The sequence below is a fragment of the Xenopus tropicalis genome, chromosome 7 (genome assembly GCF_000004195.4).
Source record: "Xenopus tropicalis strain Nigerian chromosome 7, UCB_Xtro_10.0, whole genome shotgun sequence".
Lineage (NCBI taxonomy): Eukaryota > Metazoa > Chordata > Amphibia > Anura > Pipidae > Xenopus > Xenopus tropicalis.
The window spans coordinates 128732212-128760048 of NC_030683.2; the positions used below are offsets into that span (position 1 = coordinate 128732212).

General features: G+C 47.2%; 2 protein-coding genes across 3 annotated transcripts in view; both read left to right on the plus strand.

The window, feature by feature from the left end:
- Positions 1 to 1890: 1890 nt before the first annotated feature.
- On the plus strand, positions 1891 to 22592 carry kirrel2 (kirre like nephrin family adhesion molecule 2). The gene is given in 15 exon segments (NM_001142126.1): positions 1891 to 2052; positions 16206 to 16355; positions 16476 to 16625; positions 16924 to 17081; positions 17221 to 17371; positions 17481 to 17586; positions 17745 to 17890; positions 18295 to 18422; positions 18615 to 18741; positions 18866 to 18966; positions 19119 to 19317; positions 19753 to 19857; positions 20197 to 20294; positions 20412 to 20477; positions 20889 to 22592. Coding segments are annotated over 15 exon segments (2343 nt in total). The 5' UTR covers positions 1891 to 1997; the 3' UTR covers positions 21492 to 22592.
- A 4044-nt stretch (positions 22593 to 26636) lies between these two features.
- aplp1 (amyloid beta precursor like protein 1) overlaps positions 26637 to 27837 on the plus strand; it is a 39614-nt gene continuing 38413 nt past the window's right edge. Inside the window, exon 1 of one of the 2 annotated variants that reach the window (XM_031904843.1) lies at positions 26637 to 26960. In XM_031904843.1, coding sequence (XP_031760703.1) covers positions 26892 to 26960 — 69 coding nt within the window. In that variant the 5' untranslated portion in view covers positions 26637 to 26891. 2 annotated transcript variants of the gene reach the window in all.

Consider the following 27837-nt stretch of genomic DNA (forward strand, 5'->3'; position numbering starts at 1 on the left):
CAAACCTACCTGATTGATATCTTCCCAATTTTAGCCCAGATATTGGTCAGATAGGCGTGTCGGGGGTCCCCATACGTGGGCGGATGTGTATAGCAATAGGTGGGCGTATCAGGAGAATGATCTTACTGTATATTTCTCCTTGTAGAGCGTAAGCTCTTTTGGGCAGGGCTCCCTTCCCCTCCTGTATCGGTTACTGATTGCTTCATATGTTACTCCTTGAAGAGTGTAAGCTCTTTTGGGCAGGGCTCTCTTCCCCTCTTGTATCGGTTACTGATTGCTTTATATGTTACTCTGTATGCCCAATGTATGAAACCCACTTATTGTACAGCGCTGCGGGGTATGTTGGCGCTTTATAAATAAATGTTAATAATAATAATAATAATGTAGAGTGTAAGCTCTTTTGGGCAGGGGTCCCTTCCCCTCCTGTATCGGTTACTGGTTGCTTTATATGTTACTCCTTGTAGAGTGTAAGCTCTTTTGGGCAGGGCTCTCTTCCCCTCCTGTATCGGTTACTGATTGCTTTATATGTTACTCCTTGTAGAGTGTAAGCTCTTTTGGGCAGGGCTCTCTTCCCCTCTTGTATCGGTTACTGATTGCTTTATATGTTACTCCTTGTAGATTGTAAGCTCTTTTGGGCAGGGCTCTCTTCCCCTCCTGTATCGGTTACTGATTGCTTTATATGTTACTCCTTGTAGATTGTAAGCTCTTTTGGGCAGGGCTCTCTTCCCCTCTTGTATCGGTTACTGATTGCTTTATATGTTACTCCTTGTAGAGTGTAAGCTCTTTTGGGCAGGGCTCCCTTCCCCTCCTGTATCGGTTACTGATTGCTTTATATGTTACTCCTTGTAGAGTGTAAGCTCTTTTGGGCAGGGCTCTCTTCCCCTCCTGTATCGGTTACTGATTGCTTTATATGTTACTCCTTGTAGAGTGTAAGCTCTTTTGGGCAGGGCTCCCTTCCCCTCCTGTATCGGTTACTGATTGCTTTATATGTTACTCCTTGTAGATTGTAAGCTCTTTTGGGCAGGGCTCCCTTCCCCTCCTGTATCGGTTACTGATTGCTTTATATGTTACTCCTTGTAGATTGTAAGCTCTTTTGGGCAGGGCTCCCTTCCCCTCCTGTATCGGTTACTGATTGCTTTATATGTTACTCCTTGTAGATTGTAAGCTCTTTTGGGCAGGGCCCTCTTCCCCTCCTGTATCGGTTACTGATTGCTTTATATGTTACTCTGTATGCCCAATGTATGGAACCCACTTATTGTACAGCACTGCGGGGTATGTTGGCGCTTTATAAATAAATGTTAATAATAATATATGGCCCCATATAGATTGTAAGCTCTACGGGGCAGGGACCTCCATCCTCTTGTGTCTTTGACTCTTACCTATGCTACTGTACAGCGCTGGGTACATAAGTAGCACTTTATAAATAAAGATATAAATAAATAAAGATATACATACACCTTTAGTGTGCACAGATATTTTCAAATTACAAATAAATTCTGCTTTTTGCATTTGAACCCACTGAGCTTACAATCTAATTATAGACAAAATGTGTTGTGCCTATGGCAGTATCTTGGGCAGGAAAGGGTGATTCCTGGGGGGGCTGATGGGTATCTTCCCTCTGTTTGCTCAGGATGAGCTAAGTTTGTAAAAGAGATAAAAGATGGGGGGGGGCACAGAGAGGAGAGGGGAGGGGGAGAGACTCTTTCTTTCATTCTGTAACAGGATGAACTTTTCGTCCAATGGGGAGAGAGCAGGGAGGGGACAGGGACTCGCTAAACCCACTGCAGAGAGGGAAGTGGAGGCAGAGAGAGAGCAGCGGGCAGGGGAGGGGGAGAGACTGCTGAGCGCAGGGAGAGGCGGAAAGCGCAGCGGAGAAAGCGCATTGAGTGCAGCGGATTCATCCAGGGACACCTACCCCGGGCATCCTATCCCTGCCCCGACTACCCCACACTCTGGGCTACAAACCCACTCAGGAGAGGAGGCAGCAAGTGGTGGAAATGAAGAATCTCTGGCTGTTACTTTGGATCCATGTGGGGCTCCTACTGGGGAAAAGTAAGTGACTTTGTGCTGTCGGGTCTGTGGGTGACACTGGGGGGCCCATCAGAACAGCAATGGGTCGGGACTGGCATTCTGTCTGCCTGTTGGGGGTTATTGGGGTAAATGTGGGTGTAATATAAGGATTTTATGTGCGATGTGTTTTATTATCATGGGGAATGGCTTATGTTTGGGGGGGTCTCAGGAACAAATCCCCCCCCCCCCCCCCCCGTTATTATGTTTCATGAAGAATCTGCAGTGAGAGCACAATGACACCCCCCCTCCGCAGAGAATGGGTTATTCCGGGACCCACTAGTGGGGCTGAGCTGCGCTAATGGTCTGTGAGACTTGTGGGGGGGTCCTAATGATTTATGTTGTGGGGACCCCCCCCCACCCTGTGGGGAATGGGACGATCCGGGGAACCGTGGGGGTCTGGGGAGGGAGGGGGCAGATAACAGATATTTGGGGGTACGGCTATAGGATAATTGTTTCTAGCTGGGGGTGCAATATTGGTTATTGTTTGGGGTCCCCCCTATTCCTAAATAATCTATTACATTTAAAGGGGAAGTTAAAATGCCTATGTAGTTTGCCATATGGTGGGAGTTTATGAAGCTGTAACCCCCAGAGAGGGAAAGTTGGGCAGTTACTTTTTGTGGAGCGTGTAAGTGGCAATTTGCCCCCCCCCTGTACCCCCCCTTCCTGGTTACAGTGTATAAGGATGATGGACTGGGTGACCAATAGCGCTCAGTCCCATTACTAATGACTTTAATGTTCCGCTGCCAAGTTTTACTGCAGTAATTAAAGCCTGGGCCGGAGTATTGCACCATGGGCACTTTTCCCTACAGCTCACATGCACTTGGGTGTTTGGGTCACTGACTGGGGGTGTCACTGACTGGGGGTGTCGGGTCCCAAGTGTAAAAACACCAGGAATGGGTGCAACTCGCAATCCATGCAGCCCCCCCGGCCTTCTGGTGTAGGGAGTTGTAGTTTAACCATAGCTGTAATAAAGTCATACTGGCAGCATGTTGCCTTGCTATCCACAGCCCCTTTCCCCGACACTGTATTGCCCTACTATACACATTGTATTACAGTTACTGCCCCTGATACCATTTTGCCTTGCTATACACACTGTTCCACATCCCTGACACTGTATTGCCCTACTATACACATTGTATTACAGTTACTGCCCCTGATACCATTTTGCCTTACTATACACACTGTTCCACAGCCCCGAAACTGTATTGCCCTACTATACACATTGTATTACAGTTACTGCCCCTGATACCATTTTGCCTTACTATACACACTATTCCACAACCCCGACACTGTATTGCCCTACAATACACATTTTTTTACAGTTACTGCCCCTGATACCATTTTGCCTTACTATACACACTGTTCCACAGCCCCGACACTGTATTACCCTACAATACACATTGTATTACAGTTACTGCCCCTGATACCATTTTGCCTTGCTATACACACTGTTCCACAACCCCGACACTGTATTGCCCTACTATACACATTGTATTACAGTTACTGCCCCTGATACCATTTTGCCTTACTATACACACTGTTCCACAGCCCCGAAACTGTATTGCCCTACAATACACATTTTTTTACAGTTACTGCCCCTGATACCATTTTGCCTTACTATACACACTGTTCCACAGCCCCGACACTGTATTACCCTACAATACACATTGTATTACAGTTACTGCCCCTGATACCATTTTGCCTTACTATACACACTGTTCCACAGCCCTGAAACTGTATTGCCCTACAATACACACTTTTTTACAATTACTGCCCCTGATACCATTTTGCCTTACTATACACACTGTTCCACAGCCCCAAAACTGTATTGCCCTACAATACACAATGTTTTGCTGTTTCTGCCCCTGATACCATTTTGCCTTACTACACACACTATATCTCAACCCCTTTCCCTGGCAAAATTGTACCATATACCATTGGTAGAGGATCATGTGATGGTACCTAGACCCCATAGGGTGGCAGGACAGGGGGGCAGTCACACCCCCTACCCCCATAGTAGTTACACCACTGTCCAAACATGGGGGGGGGGTCATTTTGCCTTATTATACACACCACCCCCATCCTGCCTCGTTATATGCACCTTGCTACAGTTACTTACTATACACACTCCCCTCCTATCAGAAAATAGGCCCCGGCCCCCGGCTTGCACCAAACTGAACAAAGGCCCCTCTGCCTTACAGCATGTTGGGGGGCTTGGGCTGCTATGGGGGTGCATTGCCTAATCCATAGAGATCCAGGCTTGATTCGTCACTCGATATTTATAAAGTTGCCCTATTGTCTAGGGGCAGTTATTTCTACCGGCATCTGGGGGATAGTGTTGGTGCTGTGTAATTTCCGACGGAGAGAATAATAATAGCCGGGAGTTGTTTATAAAACCGCAGACGCGGTTATGGCTTTGGAAAATTGAGCAGAAAAAATAGAATTTCTATTAATGTTTTAGCCTCAGTTGTTCCTATAGAACCCTGCAGTTATAGCAGACTCTCATTATTGGGTTATAATTTACCCCGCTATAGAAATACTTCATTTCTGTTACACTGTTTGGCTGCAGGGGCATGCTGGGAGTTGTAGTTCTGCAATACCAGTCACTGTGCTAATAAGACACCCATATCCCGTATAATTTACACCACAGACCCCTAAATGCATTGCAGGATACTATAGAAATACTTCATTTCTGTGAGACTGTGTGGCTGCTGGGGCATGCTGTGAGTTGTAGTTCTGCAATACCGGTCACTGTGCTAATAAGACACCTATATCCCGTATAATTTACCCCACAGACCCCTAAATGCATTGCAGGATACTATAGAAATACTTCATTTTTGTTAGACTGTGTGGCTGCTGGGGCATGCTGGGAGTTGTAGTTCTGCAATACCGGTCACTGTGCTAATAAGACACCTATATCCCGTATAATTTACCCCACAGACCCCTAAATGCATTGCAGGATACTATAGAAATACTTCATTTTTGTTAGACTGTGTGGCTGCTGGGGCATGCTGGGAGTTGTAGTGCAGCAATACCGGTCACTGTGCTAATAAGACACCCATATCCTGTATAATTTACACCACAGACCCCTAAATGCATTGCAGGATACTATAGAAATACTTCATTTCTGTGAGACTGTGTGGCTGCTGGGGCATGCTGGGAGTTGTAGTTCTGCAATACCTGTCACTGTGCTAATAAGACACCTATATCCCGTATAATTTACTCCACAGACCCCTAAATGCATTGCAGGATACTATAGAAATATTTCTGTGAGACTGTTTGGCTGCAGGGGCATGCTGGGAGTTGTAGTTCTGCAATACCGGTCACTGTGCTAATAAGACACCTATTTCCTGTATAATTTACCCCACAGACCCCTAAATGCATTGCAGAATACTATAGAAATACTTCATTTCTGTGAGACTGTGTGGCTGCTGGGGCATGCTGGGAGTTGTAGTTCTGCAATACCTGTCACTGTGCTAATAAGGAGGAGACACCCATATCCCGTTCTGGGCTGAAAGCTATTGTTTGCCCCCGCAGTGCTGTTACCCTATAGCCCTATGGAGATGTCTTAGCACTTACCCCTCATTGATCCTCAGTAATGGCCCAAAACAATGGGCAGTTTCAGTGTAAAAACCCGTGGGGCTTTGGCAGCGCCGCCACCTCACCGCCTTGAAACCAGACGCATGAAATCCACATCCCGCACGGCTAATTTGCAATTAATTTCCAACGCCTGCTGCACTGAAACCGGTGCAGTCTGCAGCGTGCATCTAAATGAGCCGCTAATTAGCCATGCGAGTTGTAGTTATTGTTTGGGCAACCCCATAGATACTAACGTGGGAAAGGTGTTAAGTCCTGTCATTCAAAGGGCACGTGATTAGTGTAGGCCCATGTCATTCTGGGTTGGTCAAAGCTATAATGGGCTTGTTGGTCTGCCCAAGTGCTGCCGAATGACTGTTTGTTCATTGAGAATCCATAATATGGTCAGTAATTGATGGCAGTGTAGAGAAGGGGTCCATAGAATGGGTTCTGTCTTTATATTGGGGCCTATAGTCCCTTACAGTTGAGCATAAGCCTCCATCATTGATGGAGAAAGAACCTTCTCCAGCTTGTAGGCCAATGTTCTTCTTGTTAATAGACATTGCAGAAAGTACTGGGCATTCAGTATCATTGCTATGGCTGCCAAGGGCACAGAAAGGGTTAATTATTGGTTCTGTCCTTATATTGAGGCCTATAGTCTCTTGCAGTTGAGCAGTTTATGGAGAAATAACCTTTTCCAGCTTGTAGGCCAATGTTCTTCTTGTTATTAGACATTGAAGAAAGTACTGGGCATTCAGTTTCATGTACTGGGCATTCGGTAACATATTGGGGCTTATTGCTATGGCTGCCAAGAGCACAGAATGGGTAATTACTGGTTCTGTCCTTATATTGAGGCCTATAGTCCCTTAGAGTTGAGTAGTGTATGAAGAAAGAACATTCTCTAGCTTGTAGGCCAATGTTCTTCTTGTTAATAGACACTGCAGAAAGTACTGGGCATTCAGTATCATATTGCTATGCCTGCCAAGGGCACAGAATGGGTTATTATCGGTTCTGTCCTTATATTGAGGCCTATAGTCCCTTACAGTTGAGCAGAACCCTCCATCATCGATGGAGAAAGAACCTTCTCCAGCTTGTAGGCCAATGTTCTTCTTGTTATTAGACATTGCAGAAAGTACTGGGCATTCGGTAACATATTGGGGCTTATTGCTATGGCTGCCAAGGGCACCGAATAGGTTATTATTGGTTCTGTCCTTATATTGAGGCCTATAGTCCCATACAGTTTATGGAGAAAGAACCTTCTCCAGCTTGTAGGCCAATGTTCTTCTTGTTATTAGAGATTGAAGAAAGTACTGGGCATTCAGTTTCATATTGCTATGGCTGCCAAGGGCACATAATGGGTTATTTTTGATTCTGTCCTTATATTGAGGCCTATAGTGCCTTAGGGTTGAGCAGTTTATGGAGAAAGAACCTTCTCCAGCTTGTAGGCCAATGTTCTTCTTGTTAATAGACATTGTAGAAAGTATTGGGCATTCGGTTTCATATTGCTATGGCTGCCAAGGGCACTGAATGGGTTAATATTGGTTCTGTCCTTATATTGAGGCCTATAGTCCCTTACAGTTGAGCAGTTTATGGAGAAAGAGCCTCCTCCAGCTTGTAGGCCAATGTTCTTCTTGTTAATAGACACTGCAGAGAGTACTGGTCATTCAGTAACATATGGGGGCTTATTGCTATGGCTGCCAAGGGCACAGAATGGGTTAATTATTGGTTCTGTCCTTATATTGAGGAATATAGTCCCTTGGGGTTGAGCAGTTTATGGAGAAAGAACCTTCTCCAGCTTGTAGGCCAATGTTCTTCTTGTTAATAGACATTGTAGAAAGTACTGGGCATTCAGTTTCATATTGCTATGGCTGCCAAGGGCACTGAATGGGTTAATATTGGTTCTGTCCTTATATTGAGGCCTATAGTCCCTTACAGTTGAGCAGTTTATGGAGAAAGAGCCTCCTCCAGCTTGTAGGCCAATGTTCTTCTTGTTAATAGACACTGCAGAAAGTACTGGTCATTCAGTAACATATGGGGGCTTATTGCTATGGCTGCCAAGGGCACAGAATGGGTTAATTATTGGTTTTGTCCTTATATTGAGGAATATAGTCCCTTGGGGTTGAGCAGTTTATGGAGAAAGAACCTTCTCCAGCTTGTAGGCCAATGTTCTTCTTGTTAATAGACATTGTAGAAAGTATTGGGCATTCAGTTTCATATTGCTATGGCTGCCAAGGGCACTGAATGGGTTAATATTGGTTCTGTCCTTATATTGAGGAATATAGTCCCTTGGGGTTGAGCAGTTTATGGAGAAAGAACCTTCTCCAGCTTGTAGGCCAATGTTGTTCTTGTTATTAGACATTGAAGAAAGTACTGGTCATTCAGTAACATATGGGGGCTTATTGCTATGGCTGCCAAAGGCACAGAATGGGTTAATTATTGGTTCTGTCCTTATATTGAGGAATATAGTCCCTTGGGGTTGAGCAGTTTATGGAGAAAGAACCTTCTCCAGCTTGTAGGCCAATGTTGTTCTTGTTATTAGACATTGAAGAAAGTACTGGTCATTCAGTAACATATGGGGGCTTATTGCTATGGCTGCCAAGGGCACAGAATGGGTTAATTATTGGTTCTGTCCTTATATTGAGGAATATAGTCCCTTGGGGTTGAGCAGTTTATGGAGAAAGAACCTTCTTGTAGGCCAATGTTGTTCTTGTTATTAGACATTGAAGAAAGTACTGGGCATTCAGTAACATATTGGGGCTTATTGCTATGGCTGCCCTAGGCAGCCATAGCAATAAGCCCCAATATGTTACTGAATGCCCAGTACTTTCTTCAATGTCTAATAAGGATATACACCCCCACCCAATCTCCTTTGCAAGATGATGTGCTCATTTTTGCTGGGTCAACTCAATTTGAAGATGAAATAAGGACTTTATGGATCCCTGTCAGTCCCTATCTGCCTTTCAGCGGAGATCTCCTTGTGCCGTTGGCAGTGATGAATTGCTCTGTCTAATTGCAGCCGTTAATTTAGTGCCCACGCACTGCTGGCATCTCATCGCAACGGAGAAGAGATAGGTAGAGCCAAGAGGTCACATTGCAGGCATTTCTGTCTGTCATCTTGGCATTGGGCGGCTCAGGAGATAACCGGGGTCTCCCTGGCTTGGCCCATTGAGGTGATGCCTTTATCTCAGGGGAAGGGAGGGGGGGTTGCTAATATTAGCAGGGGGGGCTGATAGGACAAGGTCTGGATGGAGACACACAGGTATTTGAGAGAAAGAACAGGCCACGCTTATCAGCTCTGCTCCCACGAGACTAAGGTGGCACCAACAATGAGCTTGTTGTCCTCGGCCTGGTAGGGACCATGAGAAAAGGCCTTGTGACTCGCAAACCTGGAGCCAAGCTAGCCCCCCCCCCCATTGTTCTCCCCCCCATGGGACACTCTGAAATATTAGAGAGCACAAAAGCCTACAAATTCCATTTTATACCCCCCCCCCATTTATAATTGCCCCCTAAGATCCAAATCTTAATTCATAAGAAAGCCAAGTATTATCATTAGCCAGTTGAGGGCATCAGGCAGGTTATTAATATATATATATAAGGGGTTACAGCATGAAACAGTAGGATTGGGGGGGGGGAGCTGTACAGAAGAGCTTACAGTCTAAAGGAAAGCCCATCTTTAATTAATATAACTGATTTATGCCGGGGTGGGATCAAACCAGTAAATGCAGTGGTAACTAGAGGTAACTGGGCCCCACAGCAAATTCAATTTGGGGCCCCTAAACTTGATCCCAACTAAGATATAATTACCCCTTATTGGGGCAGAACAGCCCTATTGGGTTTATTTAATAGTTAAATGATTCCCTTTTCTCTGTAATAATAAAACAGTACCTGTACTTGATCCCAACTAAGATATAATTACCCCTTATTGGGGGCAGAACAGCCCTATTGGGTTTATTTCATGGTTAAATGATTCCCTTTTCTCTGTAATAATAAAACAGTACTTGTACTTGATCCCAACTAAGATATAATTACCCCTTATTGGGGCAGAACAGCCCTATTTGGTTTATTTAATGGTTAAATGATTCCCTTTTCTCTGTAATAATAAAACAGTACCTGTACTTGATCCCAACTAAGATATAATTACCCCTTATTGGGGGCAGAACAGCCCTATTGGGTTTATTTCATGGTTAAATGATTTCCCTTTTCTCTGTAATAATAAAACAGTACCTGTACTTGATCCCAACTAAGATATAATTACCCCTTATTGGGGCAGAACAGCCCTATTTGGTTTATTTAATGGTTAAATGATTCCCTTTTCTCTGTAATAATAAAACAGTACCTGTACTTGATCCCAACTAAGATATAATTACCCCTTATTGGGGGCAGAACAGCCCTATTGGGTTTATTTAATGGTTAAATGATTCCCTTTTCTCTGTAATAATAAAACAGTACCTGTACTTGATCCCAACTAAGATATAATTACCCCTTATTGGGGCAGAACAGCCCTATTGGGTTTATTTCATGGTTAAATGATTCCCTTTTCTCTGTAATAATAAAACAGTACCTGTACTTGATCCCAACTAAGATATAATTACCCCTTATTGGGGCAGAACAGCCCTTTTTGGCTATTAGGGATGCCGGGCCTGTGTAGGAAATGAAGGCGGCTGTGATAGTAATAATGGGGGGTGCTGGGAAGCAGTTGGGGGCAGCACTGTGGGATGTCGGAGGATGGAAATGAAACATGTTGGAGGTGTCGGGAGTGGGTGCCACGGCGGGGGGGGGGGTATCAGCAATAATACATGGGAGCTGAGTATCTCAGTATATTCAGGGGACTGCGGATCTGAATAGCAAAAATCTCCTCTTTATTGCTGTTAATGAGGGGATTGTCACACCGAGGGGCCGGGAACGGGGGGGGGGGGGTCTCTCCGGCTCAGGATAGGCCCTAAAATCCCACTGAGCCGCTGCAATAATTCCAGCCTCTCTCTTCATTCCTCTTCTCTTCAAGTGCAACCACTCAGCTCCACATTGAGCAAACAGCTAATCCCCTGACAGGATCACAGCTCTGAATGGAATGATAAGGATGAAAGCGCGGGGGGGGGGCGAAATCTCTCCAGCGTGCCTGGGTGCCGCAGTCCTAATGAGAGGCTCTGGAACAGGCACAGGGGCTCTGCAGGCTTCCCGCCCACTGCCAGTGCTGAGCATGCTGGGAAATGTAGTTTCCGAGGAGTTCCTTATAATATATAGTGAATAAAGTGCCCCCTATTGTAACATATAGGGATATTATAAGCCCCTGAGGGGTTCCTTATAATATATAGTGAATAAAGTACCCCCTATTGTAACATATAGGGATATTATAAGTCACAGAGGAGTTCCTTATAATATATAGTGAATAAAGTGCCCCCTATTGTAACATATAGGGATATTATAAGCCCCCGAGGAGTTCCTTATAATATATAGTGAATAAAGTGCCCCCTATTGTAACATATAGGGATATTATAAGCCCCCGAGGAGTTCCTTATAATATATAGTGAATAAAGTGCCCCCTATTGTAACATATAGGGATATTATAAGCCCCTGAGGGGTTCCTTATAATATATAGTGAATAAAGTACCCCCTATTGTAACATATAGGGATATTATAAGTCACAGAGGAGTTCCTTATAATATATAGTGAATAAAGTGCCCCCTATTGTAACATATAGGGATATTATAAGCATTCCGAGGAGTTCCTTATAATATATAGTGAATAAAGTGCCCCCTATTGTAACATATAGGGATATTATAAGCCCCCGAGGAGTTCCTTATAATATATTGTGAATAAAGTGCCCCCTATTGTAACATATAGGGATATTATAAGCCCCCGAGGAGTTCCTTATAATATATAGTGAATAAAGTACCCCCTATTGTAACATATAGGGATATTATAAGCCCCCGAGGAGTTCCTTATAATATATAGTGAATAAAGTGCCCCCTATTGTAACATATAGGGATATTATAAGCCCCCGACGAGTTCCTTATAATATATAGTGAATAAAGTACCCCCTATTGTAACATATAGGGATATTATAAGTCACAGAGGGGTTCCTTATAATATATAGTGAATAAAGTGCCCCCTATTGTAACATATAGGGATATTATAAGTCACAGAGGGGTTCCTTATAATATATAGTGAATAAAGTTGCCCCTATTGTAACATATAGGGATATTATAAGTCACAGAGGGGTTCCTTATAATATATAGTGAATAAAGTGCCCCCTATTGTAACATATAGGGATATTATAAGTCACAGGGGAGTTCCCCGTTTAGTCCAATAGGTCAATGACCAACCTGCATATTAGTAAGAAGATAGATAGATAGATAGGTGGTTTTGTTTGCTCTGCCTCTTGCCTAGCTTTCATATCTGGTGGAAACAATAAACACCTTAAGAAGTCCAACTGTATGACATGGGTCTCTGAATCATGGGTAAAAAAGTTGGGTTCCAGTTCCTGGAGTTGGAATCAGAACCAAGTGTTGGACCTGTAGGGATCCTATTGTGCCAGGGCCTTGTGTGCAGGGAATGGGCAGGGGATTATATAGGGCACTGAGGCATGTGGGGAAGATAATGTGAGCCCCCTTTATCCTCAGTCTATCATTCCATTCTCACAGAGCGTCTCTTTCATGTGTCCGTTCCTCCCTCCGTCCCGGGCTCGGCGCTGAAAGAACGTGCGTGACCCCGGCAGAATCTGGGTGAATGGAAGGCACCACGCTCCAATAAACGGCCACAAAGAGCACAAGCAGAAAACAAGGCAAACTGTCTCTTAAACACACCATATGGCGCATTAACTTCCACTTAACACTCTGTGGCCCCCCCAACAGGCAGGGGGAGGGGGGGGGCGTGTGGGAACAATGGCATTCAGGGAAAGTGCTGAAGAGCTTGCACTCTAATGCAGCACAGTGGGCTGGGGGATCATTAGGTCACTCACTAAATGCTTTGGGGAGGGGGTGAAGTGGAGATAATGGACTGGGCTTACAGCAGAATTAGGGACTGATCTACCAATCAGGGCAGGGGCGGATCTACCTGGGATTGTAGCACAGGAGCTGGCAATCAGAAAGCTGCCAGATAAAAGGGGGTCGGTTGATGAGATATAGGGGCAGGCACTGGGGTGGGGTTGGGGGGGCTGGGTATAGAGGGTCCAGTAGGGGGTCGCGTGGGAACAATGGAATTCAGGAAAAGTGCTGAAGAGCTTGCACTCTACTGCAGCACAGTGGGCTAGGGGATCATTAGGTCACTAACTAAATGCTTTGGGGGGGGGGTGAAGCGGAGATAATGGACTGGGCTTACAGCAGAATTAGGGACTGATCTACCAATCAGGGCAGGGGCGGATCTACCTGGGATATTGGCATAGGAGCTGGCAATCGGAAAGCTGCCAGATAAAAGGGGTTTATGAGATATAGGGAGTCGGTTTATGAGATATAGGGGCAGGCAGAGGCACTGGGGGGGGGGGTCCAGTAGGGGTTCTGCCTGATGTGCATTAAACTGCTGGTCTGGCCCAACATTTGGGGGGCACTAGTGATGTCATAATGGCCCCCCTGCCCCTCGGCGCTGGCTCCTACAGGGTTAACAGTGATCATTTTTCCCCCTTGTGGTTTTCAAACAACTGTTTGCTTTTCCCTCCAGTGCAGTTTGCCCCCCCCCCCCCCACATGGGGCATTTCTTTTCAGCCTATAAGATTAGGGCCTCTCGTTGCCCTTCCGTATAACCCCCCCTCGCTGCTTATTCACCCCCGGTGAGTTCCGCGCTGTCAGTTGAAACAAAGGCACAGAGAAGCTTGAAAGGGGGGAAAGTGGATTAACGGCAGAAAAACAGCTTTTAAAAATCTGTTAAAGCCACTCAGGGGACAGGAAAGGGACTTAACAGCCAGCCAGCGAGACAATGGGGGAGAGACGGACACAATGGGCCCCGGAGCCGCACAAAGGCACATTCTTTCCATGGAGAGATGCAACATTCATCACAGGGGGGGACATATGGTTTTTGATGACCCTTTAGATTTCCATGTCATTCCCCAAACTTTCCTGCATTAACTGTCAGCTCTTAGGGACAGGGGGGCAAGTTCCTTCCTTTCTGGGTCCCACTCGTGATGAATGAGCCACATGGAAACACCGGCGCATCACTACGGATCTGTTTTATCAGCTCCCATCTGTCGGGCAGGGTTAGTTACCCTTTAACAGGAAAGCTGAGAGATAAGGAAGCTTGGCAAGGGGCACAGCCAACAAAACCACCGAACGTTTTGCACATAAATAAATGAATGTAACTGGCGCTATGGAGCAGGATTCTTGGCTCACACTGAATCATGGGAAATTTGCTGGGAAAGGGGGGATAGTATGTTTAAGTCCAGTTTTGGGTTTGGTTGAGCCCACGACTTGTGTGCCCCCCTATTCAGCATGGAACAATCCCGGATACAAAGGACTGTCCCTTTAACAGATTGTGCAAACACCATTATGCCCGTATCCAAGGGGGATTCCCTGCACCCACAATACCAGCGCCGCTTTCACACGGCCTGTTTGGGGGGGGCCCTTCTCCTATAGAATATGCAGCAGAAGTTGCCCTTGAATGCTTCCTTACTGGTCTGTTAGTCTGCTGACTTCTGCTACATTGTTTCTTGAGTCAGAATACAGCTAAATAGCAATTCATTGGGCAAAATTTAGTTTTTTGGGTTTACTTCCCCTTTAACGTTGACTGTTGTAGAAACCGGCTGCTTTCAGATGTTTATGGCCCAGCATAAATGCCCCCAAACCTTGACTAAATGAAATTACCTTTATTATGTACCTGAGCAGCCCCCGAAACTGTTTCCCAGACTGCCATTGTTTCCCCCCAGTCTCCATCCCTCTAATTGGGATTCCCGGTTTCCTGCTAACGGCTGCCCAATGGCTCTGCAAACAGGGATCAGAGGGGCAATAAAATGCCCCCTCTCTCCTCATCCGCATACAATAGGTACAGTTAAAAGTATACAAAACATTGCCCCCCTGTTGAGTTTACTGTTTGTACTTATTGCAAGGTATAATATCTAGGGGTCCTGCTTGTGCCCATCACAGTGCCTTTATCTTGGGGGCCTGTTTGTGCCCATCGCAGTGCCTTTATCTTGGGTGCCTGTTTGTGCCCATCGTAGTGCCTTTATCTTGGGGGCCTGTTTGTGCCCATCGTAGTGCCTTTATCTTGGGGTCCTGTTTGTGCCCATCGCAGTGCCTTTATCTTGGGGTCCTGTTTGTGCCCATCGCAGTGCCTTTATCTTGGGGGCCTATTTGTATCCATCGCAGTGCCTTTATCTTGGGGTGTTGTTTGTGCCCATTGTAGTGCCTTTATCTTGGAGTCCTGCTTTTGCCCATCGCAGTGCCTTTATCTTGGGGGCCTGTTTGTGCCCATTGTAGTGCCTTTATCTTGGAGTCCTGCTTTTGCCCATCGCAGTGCCTTTATCTTGGGGGCCTGTTTGTGCCCATCGCAGTGCCTTTATCTTGGGGGCCTGTTTGTACCCATCGCAGTGCCTTTATCTTGGGGTGCTGTTTGTGCCCATTGTAGTGCCTTTATCTTGGAGTCCTGCTTTTGCCCATCGCAGTGCCTTTATCTTGGGGTCCTGTTTGTGCCCATCACAGTGCCTTTATCTTGGGGTCCTGCTTGTGCCCATCGCAGTGCCTTTATCTTGGGGTCCTGTTTGTGCCCATCGCAGTGCCTTTATCTTGGGGTCCTGTTTGTGCCCATCACAGTGCCTTTATCTTGGGGTCCTGTTTGTGCCCATCACAGTGCCTTTATCTTGGGGTCCTGCTTGTGCCCATCACAGTGCCTTTATCTTGGGGTCCTGTTTGTGCCCATCACAGTACTTTTATCTTGGGGTCCTTTTTCACCCAATTGCAGAAAATTTATCGTGGGTTCCTGCAGTTATACTATGGGGTCCTACTTGACCCCCCCCCCTCCCCCCATTGCAACAATTTTATCCATAGGGCTTTTCCCTACGTATTTATTTTACTGTACTTATCTGACTCACCAAGTCTACTTACAATTCATCCGTTGATAATAATTCATAAATATGTTTCTATAGTGCATTAAATATGGAGTCTTTATTTCGCGGCGGCCACAGAAATCCCTAATCCCCTAAATCCATGCGATGGGGGCAGATAAGCGCCCGGCATTAACGTAATTATGGTATAGCCGAGTGGCCGAGGGATTAGCCGAGGGTTCCTGGCAATATGCATTAGGCAGCTGCCCGCTGAGGGGACAACCTTGGTGTTTGCTTCCGAGGGTCTCCTCGTCACCTCCACCCACTGGCCTCCATTTGCCTCCAGCGTAAGCAATTCGACTGTAAGCTCTGTGGAGTAGTTACCGGTGCCACGGGTTATTCCATTTTAAGACTTTGGAAGCCTAACCTGCCCTTCCTCCATGTTCATGGACAACCTGAGGTGGTTACTCTACTTGTAGATGATTGGTGGCACTTTCTAGGGTACATTATGGACCATTTGGGTCCTTGTCATCATATCCCACTTGGCCATTGACCCACTTGGTACCATTCTCAATATGTGCCTTCTTTTTGACAGGTTTTGGGGCCCATTTCTCGCAACAACCCTCGGACAAGGTAATCGTGGCCGGCAAATCGGTGACCCTTCCCTGCGTAGTGATTGGCTACAGAGGCGTGGTCCAGTGGACGATGGACGGGCTGGCACTGGGAGCTGAAAGAGACCTTCCAGGTAAGCGAAAGAAAGACTTGAAGAAAGGGAGTGACCATTGTGGCATCACTTTGTGATAGGAAAATGTACATTGTGACATCGGTTTAGTAATAATATGACGTTTTCTTTCAAACTTTTTAGGGTGGTCCCGTTATTCTGTGGTGGGAGACCCTTCTCTAGGGGAACATAACCTGCACATTGAAGGGGTTGAGCTTAGTGACGATGCCATCTACGAGTGCCAAGCGACCCAGGCAGCGCTGAGGTCACAGCGGGCACGTCTCACTGTGCTACGTAAGTACCACTCCCAGGGTCAACCTGAACTTCATTTCCTCCATCTTCTCTTCAGTACTCATAGAAGCCATCTTCTCTCACAGCCCACCCTACTGCCCCTGTCTCTGTATCAGGAGTATGAAGAACGGGAGCCTGTAGCACCCAGTCCACTTGTAGTTTTGCTCGGACCAGTGCAGATAGAGTTGAAAGCAAACTTTTGATTGGTCGCTGTGGGCTTAGCTACTTGAAGTCATCTCTTGCTGTCCCATTGACAGTCTCCACAGTTCTTTCTCTGACCCAATCTCTCTCTCCCGTACAGTTCCCCCTGGAGATCCAATGATACCAGGCTCCCCAGTTGCCAATGTCCTGCTTAACGTACCCTACAATCTCACCTGTCTTGCCCCTGTGGCCAAGCCGGCGGCAGAGATCACCTGGTACCGCGATGGCAAGAAGCTGGATTCAGCTGTCTACACCAAGGTAAGGTCATCGTTGCGTCTTCTTATCATTTGCCCCTTATGGGTGGGCACTGCCATACGGTTCTAGAGCACAACGACATGTAGACCCAGAACATTCCCAGCCCTGTCTTATTCTATGGTCTCTTTTGGGTCTATTGTAGGAGCTTCTGTCCGACGGCAAGAGTGAGGGTTCGGCGAGCAGTCTGCTAATCACCCCAAGTCTGGCGGATTCCGGATCCAGTTACACCTGCCGCGTGAGGAACGAGGCCCTGCCAGAGGGCAGAGAGAAGTCTGTGACGCTGAGTGTGCAGTGTGAGTCTCCCACCCCTAAACTGTGCACCCCAAAACCATAGACCATGATTAATGACTCTAAGTTGTACCCCAAGCTTCATCTAACCCTAATCTCTCTCAACTCCGTCAGATCCCCCCAAAGTAACGCTGTCGGTAGAACCCCCGACTATCACCGAGGGCGGTTCCGTCACCTTTCTATGCGGTGCCGTTTCCAACCCGGAAGTGACTGGATACAGGTAAGAATTGGGGTCCATCATGAAACACTGGGCTTATGGTCATTCTACTTTCATTTAGTCATTTGGTTGCACTCTCCCTTCTCAACCACTAGGGGGCTCCATGCTGATTACCTTGACATTTGCTTGACTGTTTTCCTCTCCTGTTCATGGTGCTGTAGGTGGGCAAAGGGGGGAGTCCCTCTGGCCGTATCTGGAGACAAATACACCGTGGAGGTGGATCACACTTTCTTCACTGCCCCGGTCTCGTGCGAGGTGTCCAACAGCGTGGGAGCCAGTAACGTCAGTACGGCCGTCAATGTGCTGTGTGAGTATTGGCCACTAGCCCTAACCCACCATTGGTGGATCACTATTGGGTCATCAGCTCTATAACAAAGTGGTTTTCTATGGATAATGTGTTCAAGAGATGTTCTTCAGCCTCTCATGAGGCCTTCTTCTGCTAGGAGCAAAGTCTACTCCTAGAACAGTGGTTTACCTCCTGGGGAGCCTAGACCTGTGATAGAGGGGCTCAACCTAAAGGCAATTAGGGTACAGTTGCTTCAGGGTTCAATTGTTGTGCATTTCCCCATAGTAATACTACTAAGGGTTGGAGAAATTAAGCAACAGCGCCCCCACATAAACGAAAGGCCATTCAGAACATTGCAGGGAAATTCTTAGACAGTCGATGTCCAATATCCAATTTTATTCACACATCCTTCTCTGTGAATCTAGTTGGGCCACGCCTCCTCACGGAGCCCCGCCCCATGACGGTGGACATAGGTGATGACGCCTCCTTCTTTTGTGGCTGGACTGGAAATCCGACGCCTACCCAGTTCTGGAGCAAGAAAGGAACCGGAGAGGTGAGCTTGTTGGGATGGGTGGAAACTTACTGGATGGAGCCAAGGATGACATCACATCCATGTGTGACCTCACGTCTTGATGTCATAAGTTAAACTATAAGAGAACCCGCAGTGCTCGGTTCTGTACTGTTGGTAGCCACATTGCCATTTCCAGTTGCCATTTGTACCAAATTTTATCTCGTGTCCCCTTAGGTTCTCAGCAATGGAAACACTCTGCTGCTGACCAAAGTAACTCGGGAAGATGCCGGGATCTACGTCTGTAAAGCCATCGTGCCGCGAATGGGGAGTACGGAGAAAGAAGTGACCCTCACAGTGAGAGGTAAGGGCCACCACTAGGGAAAAATATTCTCACTCTTAAGGAGATCAGTATTATTAGTAGGGTACCTGTGGGTATGGTGAGATCTCCAAAGAACTCTCTCAACCAAACCCGCTGTCTATTTCAGGGCCACCAATCATCACTAGCGAGATGCACTATGAGACCACACTTGGAGGAAAGGCACGGATGGAGTGCCTCATTGAGTCCACCCCTGCCCCGGACAGAATTGTAAGTATCTCATGTAAACACATCTCCATGGTCCATAATACCCCCAATGCCTACACCTAACGCATCCCTTCCTCCATCCCCCTCTCCAGATTGTTATATCTCTGGACTGTTTGTCCTCTCTGTTCACCCCTGATGATCTTCTTCTCCATTAGGTCTGGGCATGGGACAAGCAAAGCCTGGAGGACGGTTCGTGGGGTCGTTTCTCAGTCGAGACCGAAGTGACTGAAGTTGGTGCCATCTCCGTCCTGGTCATTGATGGAGCAGAGCAGTCAGATTTTCTCACTGAGTTCAACTGCAGCGCCATCAATCAGTATGGGGAGGATTCGGTCATCGTTTCTCTGCGGCAGCAAGGTAGGGTCCTTGGTGGATCATCTTTGGATCATCAACTTCAGAGCAGTAGTAGTAGAAGTAGTAGAAGTAGTTTTCTATGGATAATGTGATGAAGAGATGAAAGCATCTGCTCTTTAGCTAGGAGCAAAGTCTACCCCTAAAATAGTGGTTTATCTCCTGGAGTGCCTAGATATGACCTAAAGGCCAGTTAGGGTGAAATTGGAGAAGTCCTGTTTACCTAAACGTCCATCTTGTATATCGAATAGAGTCAAATTTGGGGTGAAAATGTATTTTCTATCCTACATCTATGGCTGAATGCAAGATATCCCAATGTTTTCCTCTATCTATAACCATGCCATGAGTTAAGGGGAAGCCCTAGACTCTGGACCTCCAGAGGGGGTCTTAAACCAAAAAGAACCTAGAAGAATTTCTCACCTTCTTCTCTTCCTCTTGCAGCCGCTCTTCCTCTGACGCTCTTGCTGATTGCCGTCGGCTCGGGGACCCTGTGCATCTTTGTACTCGTCATCACTTCCATCCTTTGTTGCCGACGACCAAAAAAAGGTAAGGACAGGAACCCTGGTCTGATGGGTAGAAGTTTGCAGGTTGAAGTTCTCCTCTATGGATCTTCTCCCTTGGCCAACCCTCTTGTATTTTCATCTTTTGAGGTTTTTCCTTGTTCCCATTTCACTTTATTTCAATATTACTCTACTTTAGTGAGTGTTACTCATTCATTCACCCATAAATAGTGGTTTTGGTGTCAACGCGCCTTGGAGAAGTGCTGCTAACGCTCTCACTCTTTAGACTGTTACATCCTCCATGTCATGGATATTTTTGGATGGCATTCACACTTTCTCCTCGAGATAGCTGCCTACTTAACACTGTCTTTGTTTCTCCCTGTAGCCGTGAAGGACACACAGATTCTAGCCGTGGACGTGTCAGGGAGCGAGCCCAGCGAGAGGCACCCAAGCGACTCTGAGGAGGATCTCAAGGAGCCATTGGTAAGGGCCTTCAGTGGAGAAATAAGATTGGAGAGATAGAGGTGGATGCTAGAGCAGATGGCATTGTGGGTGAGATTAAATTAAACATGGCATCTAATTCATGTGTTTGCCCCACAGCACACAGACACCGAATCCCAGAGGACATCTCAGACCGAGCACAGCGATATCCCTGATGAGCCCCAGGTACGTGTCTCTCCATTCATTCCTGTCTCTGTGGTCAGAACGGATCCTCTCCGTATGTTTGTATTGATCATTGAAGCTGCCATAGTGCTTGAACTGGACTTGCATTACCTTTTGGATAACTCAGCAGCACCACCTAGTGGCTGAAACATTTTCAAGTCCAGTTGCTTCAGACTTCTCTCGGCTAGATACTGTAATTGTACCCTTAGATATGTGGTCTCCTTTTGGGTGGTAATTGTACCCTTAGATATGGAAGGTGGTCTCCTTTTGGGTAGTAATTGTCCCCTTAGATATGGAAGGTGGTCTCCTTTTGGGTAGTCTACCACTCCCAGTTCAGGGCACCCATACATAAATCCGTCTCTAATTCCCTGCCACTCTTCCCAGATCTAACTGTCATGTTGTGTTTATTTTCAGGACCCAACCAACGGTTACTACAAAGTCCGAGCTCATGAAGACACCCGGCCTACAACCATAACGTACCCAGAATTCTCCTCTCCACCGCGTCCCCTCTACTCAACCACATCTTCTCTGTCGCCGCTGTGCCCCACCCCTTCTGGGCCTCCTAAAATCTACGATTACGCTCATCGCTACGCCACCACTCCCAGGTCTGGAGGCCACCACATGCCCCAGGGGTCATCGTCTCATTTGCCGCAAGGAACGACTCATTTGCCCCAAGGCCCCATGCATTTACCACAGGTCCCAACTCATTTGCCACAAGCTCCGACTTATTTACCACAAGGCCCGACACATTTGCCACAAGGCCCAACTCATTTGCCACAGGGACCAACTCATTTGCCACATGGACCAAGTCATTTACAGCAAGGCCTCAGTCATCTACCGCCGGGCCCCAGTCAACATTCGGCACCTTACGCCAGGGCTTTCTGTAGCTACGTCCGCCCTGACAGGTTTGACTCAATGGACCAAGGCCCCGCCCTGGCCCGCCTCTCCTATGCCTCCCTAACCACACACAGCGATTTTGGCCGACCTTCACAGCAGCGAATGCAGACCCACGTATGACCTCATTGCCTGTCACGTGACCTCATACTTGACTGTGATACAATGGTTTCTATTGCATAGAAAACATTAGAGACTTTGACGGTGGCCATAAGTGGCCCAGATAAGGTCCTACCTACCACTTCGGTATCTCCCAAACCGAGAGGTACATGCAATACCCGAACCACCGGCGGCGCAATGATACGAAAGGGGACTATTTAATGACTACTGGGGCGGCGTTACGTCCCCGCTGCGTATAAAGTATAGTATTATAAAGCCCCCGGCTCTAGGATATTTCTGGAAATCCATAACAAGGATCACTTGCTGCCACCTACTGGCCAAATGGGATACCGTCACTCCGCAGGAGCAGGGGAACCGCTGTCCCTAGTGGAAACCCTAAGAACTGCAATATAATTTATACTTTTTTCTTTCTGAACGAGACTATAATAAGTGAATAATCGGAAAAATATATCGAAGAGGATTACACGGAAGGGGGAATTTTCTTTTTTTATTTGAGTATCAAGGGCCGTTTTGTTTGAGTCCCAGGGATCCGGTTTCACTGTTCCCCCCAGAGCCGTTGGGCTGTTATTTATTACTTTCCCTTTGCACTTCTCAGCCGGAGGAATTACAGGCCCCTGGGTGCTCGCAAGCGCCGGCGTTACACTATATATTTGTGTTTATTGAAATAAATAGTTAATGCCGCAAGTAAGTTTTATTGCCTTGTAGCGCCGCTAATAAAAATCCCGCGGAATCCCATGAACAGCCCCGGGGCAGCTCTCGCCGCCGCCGCCGGATTCAACTTGCCCTTTTTATTTTCTTTGGGTTTCGTGCCTGCGGTTTCGCTAGAATTTGATATTTTATTTCATCGTTCCGGGGGCCGACGTTCTCCCCTCCCCGCCGCCCCCGTTCCGCACAATAACTCGACACTTTTCCACGTTTTATGTTCCTGCCTTAATCCCCCGCGCTCCTGTATTTGTATAAGAAGAAACCCTCACATTATATCTATATATATATATATTATTTCTGCATCCGCTCTACTGGCAATATGCCCCGAGGCACAGACTATATGCTTTTTTTTTAATTTGTAAAAAAATCGGAGAGAATATTTATATTTAATTAAAAAAATGTAAAGACGCGTGTGATTTCTGTGTGGGTGAATTTGGTGCGATTTGCTGGAAATTTCTACATGGGAATTCATTGGCCAGTTATTATTAATGATAATAATAATAGTCACCATAATCATTATTGTTGATGGGGGGCAGTAATGAAATAGAGAAAGTACAGGGAAGAGCGACTAAGCTGATAAAGGGAATGGGCTCAGTTATGGGGAAAGGCTGGCCCAGTTGGGATTGGTTACACTGGGGGGGGCAGTTAAGGGGGGGGGCCCCACAATATATAAATATATAAGGGGGGGGCAGTAATGAAATAGAGAAAGTACAGGGAAGAGCGACTAAGCTGATAAAGGGAATGGGCTCAGTTATGGGGAAAGGCTGGCCCAGTTGGGATTGGTTACACTGGGGGGGGGCAGTTAAGGGGGGGTCACTATTTATAAATATATAAGGGGGGGCAGTAATGAAATAGAGAAAGTACAGGGAAGAGCGACTAAGCTGATAAAGGGAATGGGCTCAGTTATGGGGAAAGGCTGGCCCAGTTGGGATTGGTTACACTGGGGAAGGGGCAGTTAAGGGGGGGTCACTATATATAAATATATAAGGGGGGGGCAGTAATGAAATAGAGAAAGTACAGGGAAGAGCGACTAAGCTGATAAAGGGAATGGGCTCAGTTATGGGGAAAGGCTGGCCCAGTTGGGATTGGTTACACTGGGGAAGGGGCAGTTAAGGGGGGGGGTCACTATATATAAATATATAAGGGGGGGCAGTAATGAAATAGAGAAAGTACAGGGAAGAGCGACTAAGCTGATAAAGGGAATGGGCTCAGTTATGGGGAAAGGCTGGCCCAGTTGGGATTGGTTACACTGGGGGGGGGGGGGGCAGTTAAGGGGGGGTCACTATATATAAATATATAAGGGGGGGTCACTATATATAAATATAATAAACTCTCTGATGTATTTATCAGTAGATCCTCCCAGCTGACAAAAGGGATCCAATTAGATTAGAGAGCTACAACCTTCCATCCTCACTATGTGTTCTTGCCCACCAATCAGAAGTCCCTATTCAAAGCCTTCCAGCCAATTGGCTGCTGTTACAATGGGGGCCGGAGGGCCGAGGCTCAGTACAATGCTGATATCAGCTCGGCCCATAATGCTCTGCTTGTTAGAGAGATAACGCTGCCAGCATGAGGTAATGAGGGGGCTGCTCGCTCACTCGCCATGATCTCAGCCGAGCAGATATCTCTCCAAATGGATCTGCTCTCCCTGCAGCCCCCACTGCCCATTAGCCTGTACCAATAATTAGGAACAAACCACCCCCACCCTTCCTATGGTCTCCTCCATACAGCACTGCTGTTGTACACATCCCTGCAGCGTAGAGCTCACAATCTAATTTTAGGTTGAGACAGAATTCATACAGGGGTCCCTGGAAGCTGGAGAGTTATTGGAGCTTTAAAGCACCCCCAAATCTAAGGGATCCGTAGCACTAATGTCATTGATTGGTGAGAAAAGAATGGGTTCTACCATATTTGTCCACTAGAGGTCTCTACTTAATCAGAAGCTTTGGTTGTGGCTTCCTCACTGGAGCAATCGTGGGAGCTCTGAATCAGAAGAATCCTCTGTCTCTGCCCCTATATATTAGGTACCTACCTAGTGCTACCAACCCCTATTTCTGTAGGGAAATGAGAGCAGGGCGGGCAGTAACCCTTCCAACACTTTCCCCTGTCTCTGCCCCTATATATTAGGTACCTACCTAGTGCTACCAACCCCTATTTCTGTAGGGAAATGAGAGCAGGGCAGGCAGTAACCCTTCCAACACTTTCCCCTGTCTCTGCCCCTATATATTAGGTACCTACCTAGTGCTACCAACCCCTATTTCTGTAGGGAAATGAGAGCAGGGCAGGCAGTTACCCTTCCAACACTTTCCCCTGTCTCTGCCCCTATATATTAGGTACCTACCTAGTGCTACCAACCCCTATTTCTGTAGGGAATGAGAGCAGGGCAGGCAGTAACCCTTCCAACACTTTCCCCTGTCTCTGCCCCTATATATTAGGTACCTACCTAGTGCTACCAACCCCTATTTCTGTAGGGAAATGAGAGCAGGGCAGGCAGTTACCCTTCCAACACTTTCCCCTGTCTCTGCCCCTATATATTAGGTACCTACCTAGTGCTACCAACCCCTATTTCTGTAGGGAATGAGAGCAGGGCAGGCAGTAACCCTTCCAACACTTTCCCCTGTCTCTGTCCCTATATATTAGGTACCTACCTAGTGCTACCAACCCCTATTTCTGTAGGGAAATGAGAGCAGGGCAGGCAGTAACCCTTCCAACACTTTCCCCTGTCTCTGCCCTATATATTAGGTACCTACCTAGTGCTACCAACCCCTATTTCTGTAGGGAAATGAGAGCAGGGCAGGCAGTTACCCTTCCAACACTTTTCCCTGTCACTGCCCCTATATATTAGGTACCTACCTAGTGCTACCAACTCCTATTTCTGTAGGGAAATGAGAGCAGAGCAGGCAGTAACCCTTCCAACACTTTCCCCTGTCTCTGCCCCTATATATTAGGTACCTACCTAGTGCTACCGACCCCTATTTCTGTAGGGAAATGAGAGCAGAGCAGGCAGTAACCCTTCCAACACTTTCCCCTGTCTCTGCCCCTATATATTAGGTACCTACCTAGTGCTACCAACCCCTATTTCTGTAGGGAAATGAGAGCAGGGCAGGCAGTAACCCTTCCAACACTTTCCCCTGTCTCTGCCCCTATATATTAGGTACCTACCTAGTGCTACAAACCCCTATTTCTGTAGGGAAATGAGAGCAGGGGCAGGCAGTAACCCTTCCAACACTTTCCCCTGTCTCTGCCCTATATATTAGGTACCTACCTAGTGCTACCAACTCCTATTTCTGTAGGGAAATGAGAGCAGAGCAGGCAGTAACCCTTCCAACACTTTCCCCTGTCTCTGCCCCTATATATTAGGTACCTACCTAGTGCTACCAACCCCTATTTCTGTAGGGAAATGAGAGCAGGGCAGGCAGTAACCCTTCCAACACTTTCCCCTGTCTCTGCCCCTATATATTAGGTACCTACCTAGTGCTACCAACCCCTATTTCTGTAGGGAAATGAGAGCAGAGCAGGCAGTAACCCTTCCAACACTTTCCCCTGTCTCTGTCCCTATATATTAGGTACCTACCTAGTGCTACCAACCCCTATTTCTGTAGGGAAATGAGAGCAGGGCAGGCAGTAACCCTTCCAACACTTTCCCCTGTCTCTGTCCCTATATATTAGGTACCTACCTAGTGCTACCAACCCCTATTTCTGTAGGGAAATGAGAGCAGAGCAGGCAGTAACCCTTCCAACACTTTCCCCTGTCTCTGTCCCTATATATTAGGTACCTACCTAGTGCTACCAACCCCTATTTCTGTAGGGAAATGAGAGCAGAGCAGGCAGTAACCCTTCCAACACTTTCCCCTGTCTCTGTCCCTATATATTAGGTACCTACCTAGTGCTACCAACCCCTATTTCTGTAGGGAAATGAGAGCAGAGCAGGCAGTAACCCTTCCAACACTTTCCCCTGTCTCTGTCCCTATATATTAGGTACCTACCTAGTGCTACCAACCCCTATTTCTGTAGGGAAATGAGAGCAGGGCAGGCAGTAACCCTTCCAACACTTTCCCCTGTCTCTGTCCCTATATATTAGGTACCTACCTAGTGCTACCAACCCCTATTTCTGTAGGGAAATGAGAGCAGGGCAGGCAGTAACCCTTCCAACACTTTCCCCTGTCTCTGCCCCTATATATTAGGTACCTACCTAGTGCTACCAACCCCTATTTCTGTAGGGAAATGAGAGCAGGGCAGGCAGTAACCCTTCCAACACTTTCCCCTGTCTCCGTCTGTCGCTCGGCTCCTGAATATTTCATGCCATTTCCTTCTGGTTTGGTGGAGAATGATAGAAATGTCCGTAGAAGGAGATTGGATGCTGGGAGGAGAGGGAGGAGGAGAAAGGGATAGAGAGACAGAGGGGAGGAGAGATAGAAAGAGACAGAGGGGAGGAGAGAGAGAGAGAGAGAGAGAGAGAGGGAGAGAGAGACAGATGAGGAGGGGGATGGGACACGTCTTTGTATAGCAGAACGAGGCTTGTGAGGAACAGACCCATAGAGATACCCAGTGCCACTGGCAGCCACACATGTACCCACTGCCTCCGTGACACCCAGAGACCCACACACAGGGCGAGCCACCCTAGGGTGCCACAGGCACATCCTCAGCGGCACTGGTCCTCCCTGCTCCATCAGCATCACTCCCCCAGGAGAAGGAACCATGGGTGCATCCGAGAGACTAAAGTCCAGCCTTCTGCCTGCCAGCTGCCTCCTTCTGCTGGGTGCTCAGGTGAGGGGGCTCTACAGGGCCATATTGGGGTGGGTGCTGGGTGGGCGACGTTGCCTAAGGGCAAGGGGTGAAAGGAAAGGTGCAGACAGTGGGCACAGCTGGACTGGGTGGAGCCCCTCTCTATAGTGGCACGGGGGGGGGGGCAGCATGGAAGGATTCAGGTCATGTTTCTATTGGCTTGGCAGGGGGGGTTATTGTGATGAATTGCCCCCACCAACCCAACGCTTCATGTGGCAGCGAAGGGGTTAATTCACGTGTGATGGGTGCGCAGGGAGTAGGTATTGATCTGGAAGCGGGGGCGGATGGGGCATCAGCAGGGGCAGTTGTGCTAGGGCTGGGGGGGCTGGGAGGGGGGGATCCAATATAGATTGAAGGGTCCTGCATGGGGTTAATGTTGTTTTCTTCATATGACACCGATATCCATAATAATCAATAATCCATAATCATAAACCCATAGCCCATAGGGTTGTGCAGCATACAAGGCTTGTCTCAAGAGCTTACAGTCTAGAGGGACACCCTACCTCGCCGGGTGGTGCTAAAGCGTGTAGGCTTCTGTAAAAGCGACATGCAAAATACTGGACTCAGGAGCTCACAATCTAAAGGGTCAAGGTGGCCGCCAGTTGGAAGGTAAAATGGGGGGAGATCAGTCCGTGGCCCTCCAGCCCCCACATACATAGAAATACACATTTATTAACAATGGGCAAAACTGCACCAATGCAGTAACCCGTAGCAACCAATTAGAGGTGTCAGCCTGCAGTCGACAGATATAGTGTAAGTGTAATTGCTGATTGGTCGGAAGGGGTTGGTGCAGTGGTGCCCACTTACCTGTTAGTAACAAAAAATGTATCTGGATTTCTAAAGCTACGGGCCAGGGGCC